This window comes from Nerophis lumbriciformis, linkage group LG06, assembly GCF_033978685.3.
Source record: "Nerophis lumbriciformis linkage group LG06, RoL_Nlum_v2.1, whole genome shotgun sequence".
In the NCBI taxonomy this organism is placed as follows: Eukaryota; Metazoa; Chordata; class Actinopteri; order Syngnathiformes; family Syngnathidae; genus Nerophis; species Nerophis lumbriciformis.
Window position 1 is genome coordinate 30,890,104 of NC_084553.2, and position 26,944 is coordinate 30,917,047.

Here is a 26,944-nt window from a genome sequence, read left to right on the forward strand (position 1 = left end):
ACAGCAGGTAGGGACCACCAAGCGATTCTCTGGCTGATCTGCTACATACAGGACTCCATCCTCCAGGACATACTTTTCACCCTGGTTTGGCTGCAAGGGGATGTTTGCATCTTTCATCTTAGCCAGCAGGGGAGCCAGTGAGACGTCAGCTCTCTGTAGCTCTCGGATGTCTTCAGGTACCTGCCACTCTTCATCAGGTTTCAAGCTTGACACATCACCCAACAGTGGAGTACCTTGGATTTTCTCCAGGCGGCGCTGGCTCTTACTTTTGGGGGGGCCCTTCTGACCACCCTGGCATAGAGAAGGGTCCAAGTCAGGAAGAGGCTCCAGCCCTAGCTTGGCTGTCTGGGCACGGGTGCGTACTGGATAAGCCTCTTGAATGGCTGGAATAAAACTGAATTTCACTTTCTGCTTGTGTGTCTGATGAACAAGATCATGCAGAATAGGCAAGTCTCTGCCCAAGATCATGTCATGGGGCATGTGATCAAGAACCCCCACACGGAGCAAGAAAGCCTGGTCATCGATGATGATGGTCACATCAACCACGGGATATATTTTTTGATCACCATGGACACATTGAATGGCTGTGGCATGCTGATAGTCAAGATTACCAAGTGACACAAAAGAATGGTTCAACAGTGTCATGGAGCTACCTGTGTCCAACAGTGCTTGCACTGGACGGCCATTAACACAAGCTGGCATCATGATAGGCTCAGGGTTAGGTTTGGCCTCAGGTTCACTTAACACTCTTTCAGTCCTTGGTGGCTCAGCAGACCACCTAGCCTTCCTAGACCCCTTCCTATGCTGCTTACGCCTAGCCCCAGAGTTCTCAAAACCTTTGACGTCTTCTTCGGACTCCTCGGTGTTCCATCCAACTTCATGCTCCTCAGCCATAGTCGTCCGGTCCAGCCTCATCGCCGTGGCCCCTCGACCAGCCATCTCATCAGTCTCCTCTGTCATTGCCACCTCCGACACTTGTGATCTCAAACCAGTTCTGGCCTGCCCTCTGCCAGATAAATGTTTGTAAACTCTGCGGCTTGCCATCCCACCACTGCCACCATATGTCACACCCAGGCTCGGGTGAAGGTAATGTAACCTTTGCAAACCAGACTTTCAAATCAAGGATGGCAAGGCACGCAGTTGGTGAGAGTTTACAAACATTTATTGAAATCCCAAAAAGTGTCAAAAGGTGAACAACGACAGAAAAAACAAAGCACCCACAATCTTAGTAGATGTTTGATGCATGGAGACCGAAACTCCTACTCAGGACAGAGAACCTCCTCTGGCAGTGACCGACAGCAGACTGTCAGAAAAACGGCATTTTCCAACTTAAATAGCCCTTAGCCCCGCCCACTAGCTGGGACCAATTTGACAGGGGAAATTAAGAAAACAGTTATTTTGTAAATTTCACCATAAATAACCATCACATGTCTAAAAAGTATTCACATGGTACTTTTGCATGTGTAGAGCAGTCATTTTCGTACACAGTATATTCAGGCTTAGACAACACAACTTTTAAATGTCCAGTGTCCTTCTGTAACACCCAGCATTTGAAGATCATGGTTCGACCCAAATTTGGCCTAATTAGTGAATGCAGGTGTGGTCACCTATATAAAGCCCTCAACCCCACCCTGACTCTTTTGGTCAATAGTTCAGAGCCATGGTGAGTGACAGGTAACAATTTGTTTGTTGAGCACATGCTTTTCACTGGCTAACAAGATTGAATGTTTGTGTCCATGTTGAGCTTCCCAACAAATGTGCACGGTTTGTGAGGAAGTCCAAAGGTCAAACAGTGACAGTGTGGGGTCAAACTGTCACACATACATACATACATACATACATTCATTAGGCCTGGGCCAATATTTGATGTTAATTAACTGACGATAAATGAAAATTAAGTTAGTAAGTTTTCCAGCATCAATAAATCACCATGTGTATACTTCAAGAGCATTCACGCTTTTCGTCGCTTTCAGTAGCGACATGCATTTGTGCCATAGCGGAATGAAAAGAAGAGAGTGAATTCTCTTGTCTTTATTAAGTGTTTTTGACTCTTTGTAGGGAGAGGCAGGACCGTTGCCCCCCCTAGCATCACACAGTGCAACTAGTTAGCACGTAGCAGCTAACATGGACAAAATGATTACAAAACCAAATTCCACCGCACCAGTGTGGGAATATTTCAGTTCAAACCTTTGGATGAAGATGAAGCTATAAAGACTGAGGAGTCAGTTTGCCGAATGTGCGCGAATACAACAAACCTGCACGCCTACTTGAAACAGAACCACCAACAGTCCACACTCACTTTGCATTTGGTGAACTCGCCAGGTCAGTGTAAACAAAACAGTGCGAAATGGTGAGCACTCACAGAAAGTGTGGTTAAATACATCACCAAAGACATGCAAATACATTCTGCAATGTAATACTGTTATAAAAGTAACATTTCTAAAAGTGCTGCGAACGTTTCACAGACGTTTTTCATGTTGTCGTGTCATGTCAGTGTTTCTCACTCTATTTTTGCATGTGACCTGTTAATACATCTGCTTATACTGTAGTGTTTATATTGTTACTCTGCACTTGTGTTTAATAAGGTCCTAACTTGATTGTCAGTTAAGTAAAGTACAACTCTACCTCTGCCCACGTGTTAAATTTTGGAGTGCAACTTTGTTCGTCAATACTTTATTTAGCCATTTTATTCATTGTTTTGCTTGTGGATATTTGAGCCCCAATCCCGTCCTTAACATATTGTATTGCTTTTGGTTGTGATTTTTATTCAAATGCAAACTTTTCTAACAGACAAAGTATATTTTGTTATTTGTCTGTTTGATTTAACTTGGAGATTTAAAAGTTTACATTCCAATTCTAATGTTAAAATAAACGAGAAATACAAGTATGGCATTTGGAAGGATATACATGCATTATTATTACCGGGTATGTATTATCATTACATTAATCGTAAATTTGGTCCCATAAAAATAATGGCTATATTATCGTTTATCGACAATAATTTGCAGGTCAATATATTGTCAAGCAAAATGTGTTATCGGCCCAGGCCTAACATTCATACGCACATACATAGGTACATACGCAAGCACAGACATACATACACACAAACGGTACATATGTACCGTATGTGTGTATGTATGTCTGTGTTTGCATGTATGTATGTACGCGCACATTCACTGTACAATCATACATACACATACACATGCAATCACGTTTCATCAAACATATATTAACGTTGTTGACATGCATGTGTTGTTGCATTTGAAGCGATTATATAATGTTGATAATAGAGGTCATTATTATTATTCTTCATTAGCAACAGTGTTATTTCTATTGGTGTTTTTAGGCTAAAATAACGTTACCTCTTATGTCAACCAGGACTGCAGTAATGTTAGCTAGACTAACATTACCTAAGTATAGTCAGTGGCTAACGGTAACGTTAACGTTAGCCTTTTTGTATGTGTCTGATAACGTTACCGGTATCTTGTAGTCTACACCACTCCAGAGTTTGAAGGTCTGTCTAATAAACTAGTGCTTTCTTTCTTTCTTTAGTTTATTTTGTACATGAACACACTTACAGCATAATACATCACAGTTTCATATCATTTCACTTTACATCATGTCCGAAAAGGAGTAGGAAGAAGTCAAGCTTATTTAATCCTACCCCTTTTCTTCTTCAGAGTGTTTACAAATATATACATCATTTATATAATAAAATAACATCTGTGAATTAGTATATACAACAGTTTTGTAGTATGTAATTCATTAATTCAGTCATTATTAATATACTGAGATGAAGAATATCTTATTTTCATTAAGGTTGAACTTGAAAGTATTTCTCATAATTCTTCTTTGTACTTTGTAAGCACTATTAATTTGAACAACCTCTTAAAGTGGATCATATCAGTACAATGTTTAACTTCATTACTTAATCCATTCCATCATTTTATTCCACATACTAATGCTAAAGACTTAATAACAGACACCCTAGTCTTTACATTCAGCTAATTTCCCCCCTAATTCTATGCTGTGTCTGTCCCTCATTTTCCCTCCAGGACAAGGACGTGCAGTCATTCCTGGAGGATGCCACACTGATGGACCCCAGAAGGATGGTCCAATAGCAGCAGAAGTGCACTTTTTGGAGAGCTGTATTATTTTCAGTTTTGTGCCCAAGGGACTCATTTTATTTAACACTATATTATTATTTATACACCTATAGTGATCACAGAGACAGGTTGTTTTTGTGTTACTGTATATATTTGTTTTACTGAAAAATCCCACTTAATATACTTTGGGTAACAACAGCCAATATTTATTTATTTTATTTTATTTTTTAGGAGGGTAACAACAGTCAATATTTATTTATTTATTTAATTTAATTTTTTTCTTATAAAATAAAAGTGAGTTTTTGTTAAACCAAATATTGTGTGTTTTTTTCCATATACAACAACCTATCTGGATTCAATAAGAGAATCGATAAGGAATCGGTTCGATAAGAGGATTCGATAATGGGCTCAAACTCGATAATTTCTTATCAAACATCATCCCTACCCCCCTATGCAACTGGCTGCTTGACTTCCTCACATACAGACCCAAGTCTGTGAGAGTGGGGGACAACACCTCCAGTGCCATCTCCCTGAGCACCGACTCCCCCCAGGGCTGCGTCCTGAGTCTGCTGCTGTTCACGTTGATAACCCATGACTGCTGCGCCAGGTCCACTACTAACCACATTGTGAAGTATGCGGACGACACAACAGTAGTGGGCCTCATCCGTGACAACAACGACATGGACTACAGGGAGGAGGTGAAACATCTGGTTGACTGGTGCAGAACCAACAACCTGGTCCTGAACAAGACCAAGGAGATCATCGTCGACTTCAGGAAGCACCAGTCCAGCCACACTCCACTCTTCATCAACAGCACAGCGGTGGAGATCGTAAGCAGCACCAAATTCCTGGGGGTGCAGATAACTGACAATATGACCGGGTCCCTACATTCCGGAGCTCTTGTAAAAAGAGCTCAGCAGCGCATGCACTTTTTGCGTCGGATGAAAAGAGCACAGCTCCCTCCCCCTGTTCTCAACACATTCTACAGAGGCACTATAGAGAGCCCACTGACCAACTGCATCTCTGTCTGGACTGGAGCCTGCAGTGCCTCAGACTGGAAGTCTCTGCAGAGAGTGGTGAGGATGGCGGAAAAGATCATCAGGACTCCTTTTCCTCCTATCCAGAAAATCGCAAAAAGCCGCTGCCTGACCAGGGCTCAGAAAATCTGCCACCCCCACCAAGGACTGTTTTCACTGCTGAACTCTAGAAAGAGGTTACGCAGCCTCCGTAGCAGAACCTCTAGGTTCTGTAACAGCTTCTTCCCGCAGGCCGTAAGACTCTTGAACGCATCAAAATAATCCCCTCAATTCCCCCCAAAAATGGATTAACTAGCTGGAATATAAAGACAATATAACATACATCCATAAACGTGGATGCATATGCAAAAGTGCAATATATTTATCTGTACAGTAATCTATTTATTTATATCTGCACCTTACTGCTCTTTTATCCTGCACTACAACGAGCTAATGCAACGAAATGTCGTTCTTATCTGTACTGTAAAGTTAAAATTTGAATGACAATAAAAGGAAGTCTAAGTCGTCTAAGAAGTCTAGTCTAATGTTGGTTCTCAGGAATATACGAAATGAAAAAATAACAAAGGGAGAAGTTGGGCCCCCCGGTCCTTAGCTTTCTGGAAACTCCAAAACATCCATCCATCCATTTTCTACCACTTGTCCCTCTACGGATGGCGAGGGTGACTGGAGCCTATTCCAGCTACATCTGGGTGGAAGGCAGAGTACACCCTGGACAAGGAACAACCTCATTGCAGGGCTAACACAGATACACAGACATTTACACTCAAATTTAGTTAAATAGCCCTGGTCTACAGTATATGCGACCTGTGAATGACTGGTGACCAGTCCAGGGTGTACCCCGCCTCTTGCCCGAAGTCAGCTGGGATAGGCTATAAAAACAGTTCAAGTCGTCACATTGGGTTCTCATGTGGGAGTGTGATTCATGTGTGTTGATGACAACATTAAGATGATTAGTTAGCATGCAGAGCCAAAGCTGCATGTGTAATTTGGAAGGGGCACAACAGGAGAAATGTGATGGTGATTTTACAACTCAGCAGTTAAGTTATGGCCATACAGCACGGATGGAAGTCGGTATAAATTACACAGTGAGAGTCACAACGATGAAGCCTAACTTTGTACGTTTGAGAGTGCATCATCTCGGGTTCAGAACCCAAACAAATAGCAGTCTATTAGGTAAATCATTAGAAAATGCCAACATCAAGGTAGCAATTTGTCCAATTCAAATGCAGTGTAAAAAGTGTAAGAGTGCTATCTGAGTGGGAGCTTATTGCTTGTGGTAATTATCCAGATAGCTTGATATCAAGCAACTCCAACATCCCACCCTGACATCCCTCATCTACCTGACACGAGGAAAAAAAACATATTAAGTAATTACAGTACATCTCAGTATATATATGAACTCACTTCCCATGTGGATAATAATTAGGATGCCAAATGTGGGCCACATTCCATTGTAGAAGTCAAACAACCTAGATCAAGTCGTACGGATAGTTAGTGAATTTCACCCACATAAAAATGAGATAATGAGAAATATGTTCAAAATGTTGTATCCTTTTTAGTCTTGATAAATGATACACAAAACCCTTGTAATTAGAGATGTCCGATAATGGCTTTTTTGCCGATATCCGATATTCCGATATTGTCCAACTCTTAAATACCGATTCCGATATCAACCGATACCGATATATACAGTGGTGGAATTAACACATTATTATGCCTAATTTTGTTGTGATGCCCCGCTGGATGCATTAAACAATGTAACAAGGTTTTCCAAAATAAATCAATTCAAGTTATGGAAAAAAATGCCAACATAGCACTGCCATATTTATTATTGAAGTCACAAAGTGCATTATTTTTTTTAACATGCCTCAAAACAGCATCGGCAGTCCGATATTATCGGACATCCCTACTTGTAATCCATATTTCTGATCATCAAATGCAACCATGTTGTAGCTTTGAAGTGTATTGCAGTGGACGTTAGTCTCTTAGACAGAGTGTGACAGCTCGTTGGCTCAGGTGCTGTCATATATTGTATCAAAACAATGAGGAAAGCCTTCTCCATATATTGCACTATAAACATTATCAATGCAGTATCCACCAGTTTGGCAGGGCATGACGTTTTGGTTAATAAGACGATTGCAGCACAAATGGGTGGAGCTTTGACACACATGACAACAACAAATACTGTACATAGTCAGCCCAAACATGGCAACATATCCCTGGAAGGAACACTGTCATATCTAAATTCTCTGGATTAGTATTGTCCTTATCCATTTGGTAGATATTGGTTTTAACATTTTATGATTTAATCAGAGTGCAAGTAATCCACCAATCTTTGCAAATAAAATGATTTATAGGATAAATCCCAAACCCAGTCATGATAAGCAACAGGCATGGTTACAATCAAGTGGACTGGCTCTGATATATCACTGCAGCAGACACATATTTTGCAGCTCATACACAAAATAAAAGGCACAGTGTGGTTTATGCACGTGTTCCACAAGAATACAACAAAGTTCATGTTTCATCTATTTGTGGACTAATCACTTTGCGAGGGTCCCCTTCTCTGAGGCTATTACTAATGACATAATGAACAGAAATGTGGTTAGCCATAAAACTGCCAAGTGCTAACACATTTAAACAAGTGTGGGACAACGTGCAGCTTTTAAATGGCAAATCATTACTTTGTAGCAAAAAAATAAAATCATACAAATGACATCTTCAGGATTTTCACATGCCTTCCAATAGGCAATAGGCAATAGGCAAGAGGATGAAAGCACATTTAGAGTATGGTTCCTAGTGTGGAAGTGGGTTTTATCAAAACTAAAATGTATATCATGAATAGTCAAAATTGAAAAAGGAGACACCATTTTTGCGGGTGATGAAGAAATGCACATCTCAGAAAACCAAGTAATGGTCCTATTAAGGCAGTGGTTCTCAAATGGGGGTACGCGTACCCCTGGGGGTACTTGAAGGTATGCCAAGGGGTACGTGAGATTTTTTTTAAATGTCTGTCAAAAAGAACTGTGAAAAGAAATGCAACAATGCAATATTCAGTGTTGACAGCTAGATTTTTTGTGAACATGTTCCACAAGTATTGATGTTAAAGATTTCTTTTTTTGTGAAGAAATGTTTAGAATTAAGTTCATGAATCCAGATGGATCTCTATTACAATCCCCAAAAAGGGCACTTTATGATTACTTCTATGTGTAGAAATCTTTATTTATAATTGAATCACTTGTTTATTTTTCAAAAAGTTTTTAGTTATTTTTATATCTTTTTTTCCAAATAGTTCAAGAAAGACCACAACAAATGAGCAGTATTTTGCACTGTTATACAATTTAATAAATCAGAAACTGATGACATAGTGCTGTATTTTACTTCTTAATCTCTTTTTTTCAACCAAAAATGCTTTGCTCTGATTAGGGGGTACTTGAATTAAAAAAATGTTCACAGGGGGTACATCACTGAAAAAAGGTTGAGAACCACTGTATTAAGGGACCAATGACAAGCCGAATGCCGCATTTAATGATTTAGAAAAGCTTCTATGTTAGGCATATGTGGTCTGCAATACAATAGACTTGTTTAACCCCTCATGCCACATCCTCCACCCTGTTTACAATGTTACTAGCTTAGGGAGGTTGTGACGGCCAAGAAAGCTTCTTATGATGGAAAGCTATACTGATGGTGTGACTTCTAGCCTGGGGGAGGGTCAAGAGAGAGTTACAGAAAGGGAAAGGGGATTAACGGAGGGAATAAAGACACCAGGAGAGGGTAAAAAATATCCAAGTAGCCTGGACCCTCAGTTCTGCTACCTCCAGATGAATGATGTGCCCTAACGCCATTAAGGCTTTTATTTTAACACTATGTCTTTCCACTACCAAAGGGCATGACAAGAGTGATTTGAAAAGAATCACTTACTTACCCATTATGTTGGAGTTCATAAAAGGTGTTGGGGACAATCCTTCATGGCACACTAATCGACTGTCACTCAAATGATCGCCATAATGAGGGTTGTCTGTGAAAGCCTGGGGGAAGAGATCAGAATATTAAGCACATTATTGGGCAACTTCACTTATTAAAACCTATAGTCCTAATTAGTATTAGAAGGGGTACAAAACACGTTTGTTGCAAAAATCAGTTGTGTATGCTCTTTGTGGTGGAAAACATAGGTGCATCCTTTTCTCTGAAGTAGGTGGTATGTATACATCACATATTCCCAGCAAGTCAGTTTGCGTTTCGATGTGCTTACATTGTTTTACATCATCCAACACACAACTAAAACTATTCATTTTGCATTTTGAGAACTATTTCTTACAAGTGAAGGCAAAAAAGAGAAATATGATGATGATAAACCTGAAAATGGACCTTATTGTGCAGTGATGCTGAAAAAAATTGATTCCATCTGAATCACGATTCTGATTTAATCCAATTCTAAATCAATTTATAATTTTCAATGATCTATTTATTTTTGACTTATTCCAATTCTAAATTGATGTGTAATTTTCAACAATCATTTTTAAAATAAAAGTTAAAAAAAGTAATAAAAATGTTTTTTTAAGATACAATTTTTTTAAATAAATTTTTAGGCCATCACTGCGCTTACTCGTTGCGTATGTACATAACACGTCAGCAGCCAAGAGGAGCTTTTGTAACCTGTTTTAAAAAGGTTCTATTATAATTTTATATGAAATAATATATAGCAAAAATCATCACCTCAATAATCGAATCAAATCGAATAGTGAGTTGTTGTATGATTCACATCCCTATTATTGTGACACACCTGGTCCTTTATTTGTTGATGGTTAACCTTGGATCAAATTAATTCACTTTACATTACTTCCAATGGGCAACGTTTTGCAATATGAGCAAATCTGAGGCATCCTAAAAGGTTTTATGGTCGACTTTATTGCAGGTTCCACTGCATATTTTAAATGTAATGTGCCTTTCTAAGTTGCGTTGATTTTTGATTCGACAACTTTTTCTATTGAAAAAGTATAATTCTCCTTAGTGTTGTTTCACAGAAGGGGGCAAATCTAAAAGATGCAATCCGACCTCATTCGTAGGTGCCTGCAGCTTTAAAAAATTGCTTTTTTTTCTCCTGCAGCTTACAATACCTTTTCATGACAGTTATCTGCTTCAGAGGCTTAGGTCTAAATATTGGCCACAGCATGGTTTTTCAAAACTTGGGTTTCCAAATAATAAAAGACACTCCGTTACAGCGCTAATCCCTATCCCTGTTAAAATGGTTATGTGCTTCAGTCAAACACAGCTTCCCAAGCTGCATTAGCTTCCACCAGGGAGATCACAGGCAGCAGTTGGCTTCCATTTCTGCAGACTTATTTCGGAGAACTTGTACCCTTTGCAATAAATATTTCAAAAACTCAATCTTAATGTCCATCTTTTTTTGTGAGTGGATTGTGACGGAGGAATTTAAAAGGCTGTGCTCTGCTTGGAGGGAATCCTCAAAGGTTCCCGATTGTGCTGCTGCCAGGCCGCGCACACTGTTATTCACACCCTGAACAGACAATCAGTCAGACTTCTCAAATAGTTTGGCTATAAATTAGCCTCCTACAGCCCACCTTAATCTGATTGTGTTTGGTTTTTGAAAAGTCGGACTATCACACCTGGATGATGCAAATGGAAACCAAATCTTTCAAGGGGGGGTGTGTGGCAGGACAGGACACTTAGTATCGTGCATGCGCCTATCTCAAGGAGCGGGAAACAACCCGGAAGCAAGATACCGTTCAATAAAAACATAGCAACAATTGTAAATAGAGTAGACTGTTTATTTGCTTCACAAATTAAAAGAACAAAACATTTTGAAGTGCATATATGGTAGAAAAAAGAAACAAAGATTTATTTAAGAAGGTAGCTAAGGAAATATGAAATGCCGGCTTAATTTAGACTCCCGAACGAAATACGAATTAGATGAAAGATAATGAAGCAGGTATATTAAAGTCGAATAATAAAGTGTACACAAACCTCTTCACGCTGCATTTGTGCAAGCCAACAGAATAACTTTCAGCACAACTGGCAAAATAGTCGAGAACAATAGCAACCTTCCTCTAGATGTCAGTCGGGGCACGAACGTTTTTTTCCTTCAGATTTAAAACTCCTTCCATCAATCCACAGAGCCTTTTGGATTAACTTTGAGACAGTCAGAAGTTTTGTTTCCATGATTTTCATCCGAAAATTCCTTCGAAAAAACTCTTGGGCCTTTCATTGCATCCAATCTGTATCCGCCCCAATACATTCTTGGTAGCGCAATGTCCGTAGAGCAATCCAAAATCCTTTTCTGATGCTGTCTGCTATTTAACATCAACATAGCTATTAGACACACAATATTTGTAATATGTGACAATATTACAGCAGACATCACTTAAAACAAGTTGTAAGGATCCGCAAATGGATAGTGTGACATCATAAGTCAACCAGAAGAGGCATTCATTTATCTGCGCTAAAAGGAAATAGCGTCCCCCCAGTGTACGGGAGGCACATGGCGTATGACCATAGTCGCATTAGAGAGAGTGCATGGACACTTTGACTTCAGACATATGTGTGACAATACAAAAAAACTAACTATTTGAGAAATCAGACTAATTTAGTGCATGGAAACGCAATGACTGACAACAACAGTCAGTGCAAACACACACAAGCACATACAAGTTTATAGCCCACAACTAACACAAGCAGCATTTCCTCTCCACTGCAGCAGAACCAGGAAAAGATGTCAAGCCATTGACATAATTAAATAAAAAAAGAAAGAAAACACCGGCTCATGATGGATGATTTAATCATTCTTTAACATGTTGTCTTTAATTGTGATAACTGTCAGTGTGAAGCGGGAAACGGCTAGCAAGAGCCCCTATAGAAGAGAAGGAAAGGGAGGCAGTGGGGAAAGTTAATGGTCAGTCTTATGTTTGCTCCTCTGGAATTGTTTGATCATCAATCACAGATCCCTCTTCATTCTCAAACACTGGTGGCCTACATCCGCACAAGATGCTAACACATGCTGTCATCGCTATGCCCCAGGGGCGACACTAGCACTTGTAGCTAATAAACTGTTAGATCACTGTAGCATTATGCAGGCAACAGCTAACCCTCCCCCCCAGCCCCTGCCTTTCAATCACTTGGACCTTGTTTAAGAACTTTAAGTATTACATCCCAGGTGAGTGTGTGACTGCCGCTTGGGCTGCAATGATGTGGTCATGATGAATGCGTGCAGGGTCAAGTATCAAGCCAGGGCAAGGCACCAGGAGACATAGGGGGTTATCGTGCTGTGGCGGCGGGCACAGCCTTGGCTGTCAGAGAGCCAGCCTACAACCACAGCTGCCCAGGATACAGCGACTGGCTGGAAGCCAAGGTCAGCATGGCAGGACTGGGGACTGTTCACAGTCGACTGATCACATACTTGTGTCTCTTTGACTCAAACAAGCGCTGAGAACGTGTGAATTCCCTTTGAGGCAGACAAAGCACAGTTCTCTGTGCTTTGCTGTCCAAATCCTTGAGCTTTGAGAAACATTGATGTGTTTAGTACTATTAGGTGTATAAAGTCATATTTAGCTACATGAGAGATTTAAAGAAATGTACTAAGAGTTTCAGTGTGACCTTGCATTTTTAAGTACTGTATGTCACAATTAACTATGGAATAATTTAACATTCCCAATAGAGCATTTCCCGGGGTTTTCTAAGATATGCCATTCAAGTCTTTAAAATGTGCTATATTTTTTTCTAGGCTATGTAAAACAACTCTGTATCAATGTCAGCTGCCTTTGCAGCTGTGTATGTGAGTGTGAGTGTACCCATCTTCTGATGGAGTAAACAGCTGTCTGCTGGATGATGCTGTGCCTTGCAATGTCACAAACACTCATTTATATGCACCTGGAGCAAATATATCCCAAGCGTCTCTGTCTTATAATTCAAATCGAGCTGCCAGTGTTACCATAGCCTGTAGATGTTCATTCGGGAAGGGCACAGAGGGATAAACAAGGCGCAGCGGCCAAAGAAGTGCTGACATTTAACTGAAGTCTGATAGAAAGTGACAGGAGACTGACATTCAATGAAATTCATATAGGACATATAGAGCAACCAATGTGTGAGGGGCAAACAAACAGAAGGAGAGAACTGTTCACACTTGCACACACCTCTGCTTTCAATATTGACGTTTGTTCATAAGAACTCAATCACTGAATCCAAAAGCTCCCTGGCACACAGTAGGTATTGTCAGGGTCAGATGTTCTAACGCAGGGGTATTTTAAGTTTGGCACAGTTAGCATTTCCTCATGGATACAGTGCAGTAGGAACATCCCCTATTCTCCAAAAAACAGATTTTTTTCGGAGAATATTCTGTCACGTTTGTTTTGGTTTTTTTGCTCACTCCCATTTATTCACTTAAATTGGAACTGAAATCTATTAAAGGGGTCATAATATGATTTAATTTCTACATTTAAAACACTTCCTTGTAGTCTACATAACATGTAATGATGGGGCTTTGGTAAAAAATTAGCATAGATTTTATTTTACAGAACATCTTCAAGCCACTTTCTGACTCTCTTCAGAATGTGCCGTTTTATTAACGGGCCAAAGTCCTCCCTCAGGCCATGCCCCTTTTAACTGTGTCTCCACCTAATCAACTATGTTGTAGTTTTTATGTACTTCCATATTGAGTCCACTGACTGACATAGTTAGAACTATGAGCTACTACACGCTACAGCGCAGGATTTTAGCATCCATGTGCATGTACGAGCCAGTCTGTCCAACTACAAGTGGATCGGAAAAAAAAGATTTACTGACTACAGTTGGATAAAACTGCAGCCAGTCACTAACAGATTTGCGCATGCACAAAGGTAATACTACTTGGACAAACTGCCTGAAATACTTAGGGACGTTTTAGAGATTTTGAGTCCTTCTGCGCTGCAAATGGTTTAATTGCATTATTTAGATGAATAATGATGATGGATGAATCCACATTAACGTGTTAATTTACATATAACAATAAAGTTAAAGTACTTGAATCATTGAACTTTGACAGCTCTCCTTTAAACTGAAACTGGCTTAGCATGTTTGAAATTGCCTTCTTCTCAAACAGCTTTATCTACCATGGAGTCTTTTGTCCTCTCCCAGGTGATTTATCCCCACAGTGAAGCTTTTGCAAAAACAGCTTGAATCTGCATAGCCAACTAAACTGTCTAAAATACAGTTTAGTTTTTGGTGGTACAGCACGTTTGGCTGCTCGACACCATTAATCAGCAAAAAAACATGTTCTATGTTAGCATTTCACTAGAGTGTTTCTCACTTATAAAGGCAAATCGGGTGTTTCAGCATCACTTTCGGTTTATGTGACATCACTCGTTCCCTTCCTGTTGTAGTGACATCCGTGTATGAAGCTATCACTCTGTAGAGATTGATTGATTGATTGATTGATTGATTGATTGATTGAGACTTTTATTAGTAGGTTGCACAGTGAAGTACATATTCCGTACAATTGACCACTAAATGGTAACCCCCGAATAAGTTTTTCAACTTGTTTAAGTCGGGGTCCACTTGATTCATGATACAGATGTATATACTATCATATATACTATCATCATAATAGCACAACCTGTAGGCTCAATGTGAACAAATGAATAGCTCAGCTCTGACAGCAATGTGTTTATAAAAGTTTAGATTGGGGTATGACGTTTGAAATGGGGAAAGACATTAACGTCACTTGTCTTTATGTTAGCATTTTGGCTAGCTGGCAGCTTCTCCGGAAACTGAGCAGTATCACCATGAGTAGGGATGATGTTCGAAACCGGTTCTCCCGGTTGTTCGATAAGAAAAGAACCGATTCCATGGACTCTAATCCCTTTTTGAGAACCGGTTCCCGTTATCGAGGCCACTACAGTAAAGAAAAAGAGTTGGTTCTTTATTCGAATCCCTGGGAACGAATCCCGTTCCACGGGGCATTTCCTGTGGGACGTCACAGGAAATGACGTAGCTCAGTCTAATGACTGAGCTACGTCATTTCACACAAGCAGCAAAAATAATGGACCGAAAAAAACGCTAAGGGATTCAAGGATGTTGCAGAACAAACAGGTCCAAAACAACTGGACCTTAGGGACGGCGTGGCGCAGTGGAAGAATGGCCGTGCGCGACCCGAGGGTCCCTGGTTCAATCCCCACCTAGTACCAACCTCGTCATGTCCGTTGTGTCCTGAGCAAGACACTTCACCCTTGCTCCTGATGGGTGCTGGTTAGCGCCTTGCATGGCAGCTCCCTCCATCAGTGTGTGAATGTGTGTGTGAATGGGTAAATGTGGAAGTAGTGTCAAAGCGCTTTGAGTACCTTGAAGGTAGAAAAGCGCTATACAAGTACAACCCATTTATCATTTATCATTTACCTTGACACACGAGGGAAACACATAAATGACCAAGTAGACCTAGTCTATGCATGATTTGCATGATTCTCGAATCATCCAACGTCTCCGGAGACTTTGTCTGTTTGCATGGCAATTCAATCCAACCTTGTACCATTTGATTATGGGTAAATGAAACTTTTGTACTAAATTCACTTTTGTTGCTGTTTAAGATTCTGACATTCCACCACAACAGTCAATATTTATTTATTTTATTTATTTTTTTTAGGGGGTAACAACAGTCTTTATTTATTTATTTATTTTATTTTATTTTTTTAGGGGGGTTATAACAGTCAATATTTATTAATTTTTTTTATTTTATTTTTTTCTTATAAAATAAAAGTGAGCTTTAGTTAAACCAAATATTGTGTTTTTTTCCATATACAACAACCTATCTGGATTTGATAAGAGAATCGATAAGGAATCGGTTTGATAAGAGGATTCGATAATGGGCTCGAACTCGATAATTTCTTATCAAACATCATCCCTAACCATGAGTCTATCAAAGTGCAGTAATCAATCAAGGTTTTACAATCATTAAAATGTTAAACGTTAATACTAACCGCCAGTAATTTTACATTGGTTTATCATTACTACCGGTCATTGTTAAATCTTTAGAAAAGATCTCAATGGCTTCAGACCACCTCAATACTTCCATAATACTGTACAACATTGAAGCTTTCTTGTCACAGAATAACACAGTATATCTATTACAGGTCCCACACTGGTCAATGTATCACCTACATGTGATGACTGTTAAATGATGTGCTGCAAAGCCGAAAGGGCATTCAGAATGTGTCAAGGTGTGGGTCATCTTACCCGGGAGGGCTCGTACGAAGGACTCGACTCGCCACCTGGGGCCCAAGATGCTTGGTTGGTCCGCTCATCCAAACCTGTCAGAGAAGGACAAGCACAACTCGGTCAACAAGTCAGGATGACTCATGTGCTCCAATGTGTATATGCCAAGATCCTACTTTGCGGTAGCCTGCAGAACTCGTAGAGTTTACGCTGGATACCCCAGTATTTTAAATTTCTACTAGATGCAACCTATCCCAGCTGACTTTGCGTAAGAGGCAAGGTACTTGCTGGACTGGTCGCCTGTCAATCACTGGGTAACAATCATTCACACTTACATTCAAAGAACCAGCCATGAGGTACTATACCACTTTAGTAAATACTACAGATGGCCCAATACCAGTTTTTCATGTTTGATACGTTGTGTATCTAAAGTTTCCAAAACAGCTGTGGCTTGTATGACTGTGGTGGCTCCCCTTTTTTCTTAGCACTACTATACAGTAAAAGAAAAACTCTGCATACACCTTAACATGATGCTTTTGCAATTTTTTTGTGTTAGCTTAAATGTCTAATGCTGCTACTGCTGCCCCTTAAAACACTTGCATCACAAACAATTACCTTCAGCAATGTTTCTCTTCTTTGTACCTAAAATAGCTCCATACAGCTGACACAAAGCTTAGCGAAATGGCTCATGCTCAAGCAACTAAAGTTAACTAGCTAATGTGCTACAGTGCGTTGCAGCCATCATGTTATGCAAAAATAAATTGAGCTATTATGCATTTATGTCTTTTTAGATCAGAGGGGTCATTGTTTACAATGGCAATAGCCGAAAGTTGGTCCCCAAAGCAAAAACAGACTAGGAAACAAGTTTTATAATATTTAATGAAAAGTACACTACAGTAGTGTATAAGAATAATAAAGTACAAAAAAAAAGTGGCAACAAAAAGCACCACTGAGGATACAAAAACAAAAATAGTAAGAAAGAACAAACAATATGTGCGAAGCCACAAACTAATTAACGCCAGGCCAGAAAACTAAACAAAAAAAATCTGCTGAAGCTTCCAGGAATAAGACAAGTAATGGATGGGCCGTTTCTGCAAAGCGCATATCGAGGCTTGGTTTATGTAGGCGACGAGCCAGAAATTATGATGTTTGAAGCCTCGCTGCCAGGATGCCACGTGACCGCTTCAGGACACGGTTAAGATTTTTCCGGTCGATTCAACAACATATAAACCGCCCAAGCGCCATAGAAAAGGTAGGCTTTTGAGAGGTGCGGTCCGTTCGGAATCTTAATAGATGATACAAATAGTTTTTAAAATGCCCAAAATCTAAGAATAACAGCGCATTACATTAAATTTGACAGCAAACCTAATCAAAGCCATGTACTGCTCCACAGCAATATAAAATAGCACTACTTCAGTCATGTTTAAAAAGTCCTTTGGTAGAGTAATGGTTTACGCATCTGCCTTTTATTCCACATGATGTGGTTTCGATTCTTGGCAACGTCAGTTCTTGGCAATGTCAGTTCTCGAATGTACTAGTATAATTCATCACTGTAAACATTTGGTTTAACAAGGTAACACATGTTGCATTTATTCCCTCGTAAACAACCACCAGAAATCAATAGCTGGATGATAAAGAGGTTGTGTCAAAAAAAAAAAAAACTAAAATCAAAAATAAAAATGACCTAAATGTCCCCTGTTCTGAACATCAAGTTGCATTATAGTCTATTCTTTCTCTTTAAGACCATATGCAATTTTTCCAAGGAGACAGAAAACATTACACAACCTGCCATACCATATAATACTACCATGTTGGCAAACTACAAACACACACAATACATTAAAAACAATTTATTACACATTAATACACGTTTATTTTGACGAGAAAAACCATTTGGTGAAACATTTATCAATATTCATCGTCATTTCCAAGATCCATAAAAGAACCACAACATTCAATGCATCACACATTATGTGGTTAAGATACCGAGAGGGACAAACGGTATAAAATGGATGGATGGATGGATACAGCTGTTTGTAATGATACATTTTGCCACCAGGTGGTTTCTTGTACCAAATCACTATCCAGCTTCAAGAACTTCTCAAACCAATCGGCTCAAATGGCTATGCCTTAGGAGGCTTCATCTGACCATCACTACATGTAAGCAAAATGCATTAACTTACACTACAGTGGGAAAAAAAGGTATATTAAAGCTAAAAACAGCCATAACAATGACGATACAAAAAGCAAAAATGAAACAAAATAGACACATGCAGCGTGGCAATTTAATATATTTACAGGCCTCGAAATTGAACTTTTTAAGGTCAAGGCTAGTGTTACCATAAAGGAGGGCTCATATTTTAGGGAACCAAGGCAAGTTAGAAGGGTACTAAGGCAAACATTATTTTCTTTCGAGGCAGGATATATATATACATATATATATATACGTATATATATATATATATATATATATATATATATATATATATATATATATATATATATATATATATATTAGGGTACATACCTCGCTTTAGAAGTCACGGTTCGGTTCATTTTCGGTACAGTAAGAAAACAACAAAATATAAATTTTTTGGTTATTTTTTTACCAAATTTGTAAACAATGGCATAACATACATATACACACAGGGTCCATTGCCAGGGTTAATGTGGTCAACATATATAAAATAAAAACTAAAGAAGATAAGGCTCAGAATGGTTTCTTAACAAAACCTTTCTACATATAAAGTGCTTTTTTTGATTGATTGATTGAGACTTTTATTAGTAGATTGCACAGTACAGAACATATTCTGTACAATTGACCACTAAATGGTAACACCCCAATAAGTTTTTCAACTTGTTTAAGTCGGGGTCCACGTTAATCAACATTAAACTGCCTCAAGTTGTTGCTCAGATTAAATAAAATGACAAAACGTTTCTTCTACATATAAAAAGTGCAACATTAAACAGTTTCAAGTCAACTCAGCCTCAGATTAACTTTACTTTTCCCCCCACCAGCCTGGCTAACTTGGCAGTAAGAGGATACTGTATACGGGCTCATTGTTCTTCCACCATAGAAGTGGGTCAAAATCTAGTTTTTAATGCAATATGGACTTACATATGCTGCTATAAAAACATTTGTTATTGCTTTAGCCCTGCCTGACTCGCCGAGGAGAGGCTGCTTGAATGCGGTGGTGACGCTTCAAATGGGTTAGCATGTGTTATGAGAGTAGCGTATGTGTGTGTGTGTGGCCCTTTAATATGTGACAGTATGTGAGATGAGCGTGTGGGCGAGCAAGGTGAGGGAGCGGTAGCATGAGTGCGGGGAGTGGCTAGTGTTTTGTTGGATTGGCTGTGTGCAAGTCCTCAATAAAGCCACGATTTGCCATTAATCGCCAGAGCACAGCTGGAGTCCGGAGCTGTGGAGACCCACTGCCGGGTAGCGTGAAGAATGTTGCCCCCGAGAATACATCGGCCCTGGAGGAGTTTCTCCCCTGCGCTCCTCGACTACGGTCTGGAAGCCGGAAACAGGGAAGATGCAACACATGTTTGACGTGTTGTCAGAAGCAGCTTCTGAACAATGTCGGCATACCTCCGTCCTCCATTGTTGTATCGCGCAGCCAAATTGTTCCCAAACGGGAGATCTTAACGAGGCAGGAGGGTCTTCCAGCTCTGGCTTTTACATGTTGTCCTAGCCCGGTCACTGCTAGCATGTGTACTCGTTCGGTACACCTCCGAACCTGTGACGATCGGTCACTTCATTTCTGTTTGTTTCCTTGTTTTTGTATTACTTCCTGTCAGTGCTCTTATTTTGTTAAATTTCCTGTTTGTTCCGCGGAGCACTGTTTTCTCCTCCCCTGCCGTTGATTGGCAGCCTGTCCACACCTGCTGCCATCAGCATATGTCTATTTATGTTTTCTCTCGAGCACTCCTCAGTGCTCAATGATAAACCCTATATGTTTGGAACCTTTATGCAAGACTCTTTATGTTGGAACGTTCATGCAAGACTGCTTCAATTTCTCTGTTGATGTTAATTAAAGTCATGTTACCTGCGTATCCTCCTCCTGGTTCTTGCATCTTGGGGTCACACAAACGGCAGCCATGCGAGTTCCCAACAGAACCGAACCGAAACCCCGTACCGAAACGGTTCAATACAAATACACGTATCGTTACACCCCTAATATATATATATATATATATATATATATATATATATATATATATATATATATATATATATATATATATATATATATATAATAACTGGGATTTATATAGCGCTTTTCTAAGTACCCAAAGTCGCTTTACATGTAGAACCCATCATTCACACCTGGTGGTGGTCAGCTACTTTCATAGCCACAGCTGCCCTGGGGTAGACTGACAGAAGCGTGGGTGCAATTTGCGCCAAAGGCCCCTCCGACCACCACCTATCATTCATCATTCAATTCACCGGTGTGAGTGGCACCGGGGGCAATGGGTGAAGTGTCCAGCCCAAGGACACAACGGCAGCGATTTTTGGATGGTAAGAGGCGGGGAGCGAACCTGCAACCCTCAGGTTTCTGGCACGGTTGCTCTACCCATGCCGCCGCCCATGTATATAAAATAGATAAAAAATAGATTTAAAAAAATAGTGTTCATGTATGAGATCTAGGGCTGCCAATTATGGCCAAAGTAATAATTAAGATTATTGTTATCAATATTGAAATCATGATTACTGAATGTTAGGTAAAGCAGTGTTGGGGTGTGAAAGTAAAATACCATCATGTCATTTGTCATGTCTAATAAAAAGACTATAGATAAACGTTATCTATATATTTATAGACAAATATTAGGTTTTTCTTTAATAACATCAATTTGTCAGCTTTTTGTCATTACCGGTACATGATGCCTTTATCTCTATTTTTACATTTTGATAGAGAGAGTTTTTATTTATTTTATTTTTGTAAGTGATGTACATTTATATGTAGATGTAGATGCTGTATCGGGACAGATCCATTAAGAGTTTGAGCAGAAATATGTCGTATAGGAATTAACTATACACAATAAAACAATAACAAAATGATGTGTCACATGAATGATTTTTGTAGTAACACCTTAGTGACATGAAAAAAAACACAAAGCAGTTTGGCTGATGAAAATGAAGTCTAATAAACAAGCTTTGTTCTTCTCCAACGCCTCCTTATGGTTCAGTACAACAGTTTGGCCAACAACAAAAAAAAACCGCAGTGATCCCTCTCACATCGAATAAACAATCTTCACAGCCTGCATTCAATTCGATGACATGATAAAACATTTTAGCCAGTATTGATGTTATTTGAACACTGATACAGTTTGCAGTTAAATAAAGGATGAGTGAACATCCCAGTAAACAAAGTAAAGACTTTATGAACAAGTTGTGACAACTTCACGACACATCGCCTGCTGCAAAACATCAAATTGTTTTCTCCTTCGCTGTGTACTTTTAGTGTGGGGACAAGTGCGTCTGTCTCCAATATTGTCCACACCTGTCTCCATCTAAACACCGCAGTGCGCTCTTAAAAGCACGCTGAGAAGCGAGGGAAAATGATGTTAAAACAAGCGTCTGGCTCTGTTTACTCAGAGGAGAAATCTCCGCAGCAAAGTCGGTGTCGTTGTTCCGCTATGATTATCCAGCCAAACATCACTAGTGCGCATGCGCCTGACTTCGTGTTGCCGAAAATGCATTAGTAAATGACGTTTTTTCCGTAATTAAAAAATTAAACGCTATTATTCACTATCACAAATTATCATTATTCCGTTTACTGTTATATCCCCCGTGCATTAACAAGTAAAAAGTCAAGGGCGGTCACGCCATGTTCTTGCCGCAAATGTTGGTCAATTTTTGGGGCATTACGGCGAAAGACGAGGGCGGTCGCGGCATTTGCAGTGGTAAAATTCGAGCCCTGTATTTAGTATATAATATATACCCTGTTTTACATGAAGAAGCACATGTCATGTGTAAATTATTGAATGACAAGGCGCTTCATATACAATTTTACCCCAAACGTATTCCTGGCCACGTCATGCTTTGTCACTGATAAGAATATGGGACAAATTTCCCCTCCAACTTTTGGTGGTTCTTGTGGCGTGCGTCATTGTACTTGTTTTGCAGAGCATAGGGTGTTAGTTCAAATCCCTGTTGTAGTTGAAATTGTAGTATAGTTTTTAAATTTTTGTTTTGATAATTGTAAAATTGTTTAATACGCTAAACTTCAGCATATTAATAAAAAGTGACAGTTCCAAAATTATGCTGATTGTCAAAAATATTAGATAATATAACACATAATAGTTATACCACAATGAAAGCTTTTATTATTCTGGAAATTCATTGTGTTACTCAAGGTAATACTATTTATATGGTGCTGGGATACCCATGATTTCAGCCTTTCATGTACCATCAATTTTTGACCTCTGTATTTGTCAAATGCGGTGGTTAAATATGTGGACATCAGGTCATTTAGGCAGAGATGTAAGCGTATCTTGCTTGTGTACGAGACAAACAGCAGACATCTGCACATCACTCTTCTTCAGGAGGCAGCATACCTTTAAGTCGATTAAGTCCTTGATGATAGCTGACTTTTGAAAATTGAATACCAGATCAAACTGCCCTGCCTTAAGACTACCTTTTATTACAAAACATTTTCAAGGATTCAAGGAACTTTCTAATACTTTATAAACAAAATTATGCTTTGTGAATCGATATTGCAAAATTGAAAAGATAACAATCCATAATTGATCAAATCACTTATTTTAACCAGCATTAGTTATAAATTAATACAAGTGTCCAGGGGGTTTAACATCAAGCTTTAAATACAGTCATTTATATTTCAAGTTGTCACAAAACATGACCCAAGTTGTCATAAAACATGACCTACAGGTAACAAACAGCTGCCAAGAACCAGTCATGTGGCATTGACGTATGCCAGGTAAGTCAGCTGAGAACTGAAACGACATCAAACCCATTTAAAATGAATGAAAACTTTAAATGTTACAAAGTCAAAGAGATAAATAAATAGCATCAATAACTGCAGAGGCAAACAATCTGTATGCTGAAATAACACATGTGATTTAAAAAAAAAAATCTGATTTGGGATATACAGTCGGTAAAATGTTTGATTGTTTGTGTTTCTTGAAACAATATTGTTTTGCTGTATAACCGACAAACAAATTGCAGCGATGGAACCAAGAGTCTCCGGGTTATTGATTCTGCCTGATGTTGTTTTATATCAAAAAAAAAAATGATGTATACTTTCCAACCTTTTCTTTCAAGTGTTTTATAAATCAGTGGCTATGAGAAACACCCAGCACACATAACTATGTAAAACGTTAATCATGCATTACATACAAACAACAAAATCAATTGAGATATTAAATAATCCCTGGAAACCATAAAGATAATTGCAGCACAAGGATTATGACCTATACATCTATGAAAGTATTTGCAGCCAAATTCTACTGACTCTGATCTACAGAAAACCAAGAGCCTCTTTACTGACTCTGATCTACAGAAGACCAAGAGCCTCTTTTACATAAAGATACCATGCAGCACACTACCACTGTCCATTCTACACAAGATTAACTGACTAATTGACTTGACCCAGTTGTTGATTTATTATTTGATTTCTTCTTAAATTCATTAAGTTAGACCTGATCATATGTTTGACAAGTGACTTGTATAACAATATAGGTATTTTTTTTCTTTACCAAGCAAACTTCACTGCCCGCAACTGAATGAAAATGAGCAACACCACTATCTACTTCCTTGGAAACGAGCATCATCAACACAGCTGGAAGAGAGAAGCGACGACTCTCTGTCAGGGGCTATTTTTTCCAATCCATCTTTCTCTGGCGCGTCTTGCTGGTCACACTACGCCTCAATTATCTGGCTATGCCCAGCTGAGATGCAATAGTCCAAACTCTCATTCCAGGCAATTTCCACACCTCTGTGTGCACACTCACTCACCTTATGTTCACAATCACTTATGTAGGCGCTTCTACCCCTCTTTGAGGATCACAAACACAGTAGGACAAACTGGAAGGCTGGCCGAAGGAGGCAGGTAACGTGCTGTTGGCCAGATATAAAGTACTTTGGAAGTTCAGCACTTTATTTTGTCATCAGAATTTTCTGTAGAAAATACTGCCTTAAACTTATTAGGGGGAAAATGTGTATCTCTACATATAAATTCATACTGTCTGTTGGTATTGGCGATATAATGACTTCACAGCATAGCCGGTTCTAGGCAGACATATGAGGGGGCAGTCAGAAATGTGAAGGGGGCACCATGTATACACATTATTCCATCCGGCTGCAGCATATTTTTTCTGTGCTAATACATTGCTGCCTTCTTCATTGAATTTGGTTATTAGCTATGTGTCCAACTCCAACATGGAAAACTGGATTGCATTTTTTCAGGCCTTTGCCTACAGACCTGTACAACTACCACCTGAAGACTAAGCTCCTGCTGTTATAGCTTCATTGACGTGTCTATGGGGTGGTGTCTATGAAGTTTATTTTAAAAACATGAAGAGATTTATGCAGCTGGTTTGCCACCTTACGGGCGAGGTCCACAGAATGTATTAATCACATGTATAACACACTCATGGGGCAGACGGACTGTCTGTGTTAGCGCTTATAATAACAATATTACTACTACTTGGTTAATATTCAAGTCGCGAAATGTAAATGGAATACTGTTGGCGCTTTTTGAATGGGTATTTATCAGATTTTAACGGCGGAATAGTGGTGCTCTCGTTGACTCTGCTGTAAGCGGACTTTTGTTTACGTTTATTTAATATTTAGAATGCATTAAAAGAAAAATCTGCCGTCATGTCATTCATAATGATTGTGAACGAAAGGCAAAATGTAAAAAAAGTGCATTTCCTCTTTAATAGATCAGCTTTGCCTTCGTTATCATGTGTGCATGTGTTTTAATACACACAAAACTTGAGTAGATCAGGCCCTAAGTGTACTCACTGAATTTTATACAAAGACACACAACTAATCACTGCACTTTTTGGTTTGTCTGACTCTCAACAATGTTGCGTTTTTTGCATAGGCACTGTCTGACCTGAAAAAATGAATTATAATTATTTCTGTAGAAGTATACCTAATGTTAAATTATGTTGTTTAGGGCCAGAACGGTGCATTCTGACTCTGCAATGCCATCACCTCAAGTAGATTGTCAACCTGCAGTATTGTGATGCATAAAAGGACACAAAGCTACCTGACGCCCTTATAAAAATTCTGAATATTTGAACGCAGCCAACATTTGTTACACCAGCAGAATATTATGTTGTACAGAAGTAGACTGCAACATTCAGTATTGACAACACCTGCTAGTACCTTCATAGTTTAATTTTTCTGAAGAAAATCTGGAAAACAACAACATGTTGGTTGAGCTTCAGTATGGCTCTTCTGCCCAACCTCTAGACCAGGGCTATTCAACTGGAGGCCTTGGGCCCAAATGCGGCCAGGGAATGACTTTAACAAACTACAAAATAAATATAAGGAAAAAACTAGAGTGCTCCTGTTCTAGAGAGGAACTTGGACCAGTGTAAATTGGTAAACGTTGACATTTTAACCTTTTAATGGCCACTGCAATGGACATTTGTGTTTTGCAAAACAGGGCTATTTTTTCCGGAAATGTGTAATGTGTAAATCTGGGAACTAGGGTATCACATTTTGTGTCATCTCATGTGTGCTTTTAAGGCAATAAAGTTCCTTGAATCCTTGAATTGATCCCTTGAATATCGAGATAAGAATGATAACCATGATCATTTCTCAGTTTTTTCACACTGTTGTAAAACATATTAGGTTTATTCTAGTGAGAAGATCTTTATACATATTTTCAGTTCAGTTCAGTTTCAGTTTATTTCGAACATGCATACGATACAATGTAATGCATCACATATTTCCAGTTGTTTCAATACAGCAGGTCCAAAAAGGAGTAGGAAGAAGCTGAGATTATTTAACCCTACCCCTTTTCATACCATAGCAATTTTATCCCATTTCCTTGTTCTCTGTAACAGAACAGTGAATACATAAATAATAAATTAATATTATACCATAGTAAGTAAAGAAATATTAAATACATAAATAATCTTTATCTCAAAAGAAAAAATAAAGGGTTTAAGATGTTCATCATAATTATTGTTCTGTGTACTTTGTGAACTCTTGTTGTTTGAACAGTCTCTTCAACTGAATCATATTGGTGCTTTGTTTGATTTCTTTGGTTAATTCATTCCATAATTTCATTCCACATACGAATATGCTAAAGGTTTTAAGTGTTGTACGAGCATATAAATGTTTTAAATTCGATTTTCCTCTAAGGTTATATTTCTCCTCTTTTGTTGAAAGAAATTGTTTTACATTATTGGGTAGCAGGTTATAGTTTGCTTTGTACATATTTTAGCTGTTTGCAAATGGACCAAATCGTTGAATTTCAATATTTGTGATTCAATAAATAAAGGGTTTGTATGTTCTCTATAGCCAACATTATGTATTATTCTAACTGATCTTTTTTGGAACACCGTTAGTAAATGAAGCACGGATTTGTAGTTGTTTCCCCAAATTTCTACACAATAACT

At 38.9% G+C, this 26,944-nt stretch overlaps 1 protein-coding gene across 4 annotated transcripts in view; it reads right to left on the reverse strand.

Annotated features, from left to right (window-relative positions):
• tcf12 (transcription factor 12) overlaps positions 1–26,944 on the reverse strand; it is a 213,542-nt gene that overhangs the window by 155,835 nt on the left and 30,763 nt on the right. For all 4 annotated transcript variants that reach the window (XM_061964095.1, XM_061964092.1, XM_061964094.1 and 1 more), the window contains exons 4-5: positions 16,361–16,434; positions 9,069–9,171 (exon numbers count right to left, since the gene is read on the reverse strand). In XM_061964095.1, the coding sequence (XP_061820079.1) occupies positions 9,069–9,171; positions 16,361–16,434 (177 nt within the window). The remainder of the gene's footprint in view (positions 1–9,068; positions 9,172–16,360; positions 16,435–26,944) is intronic.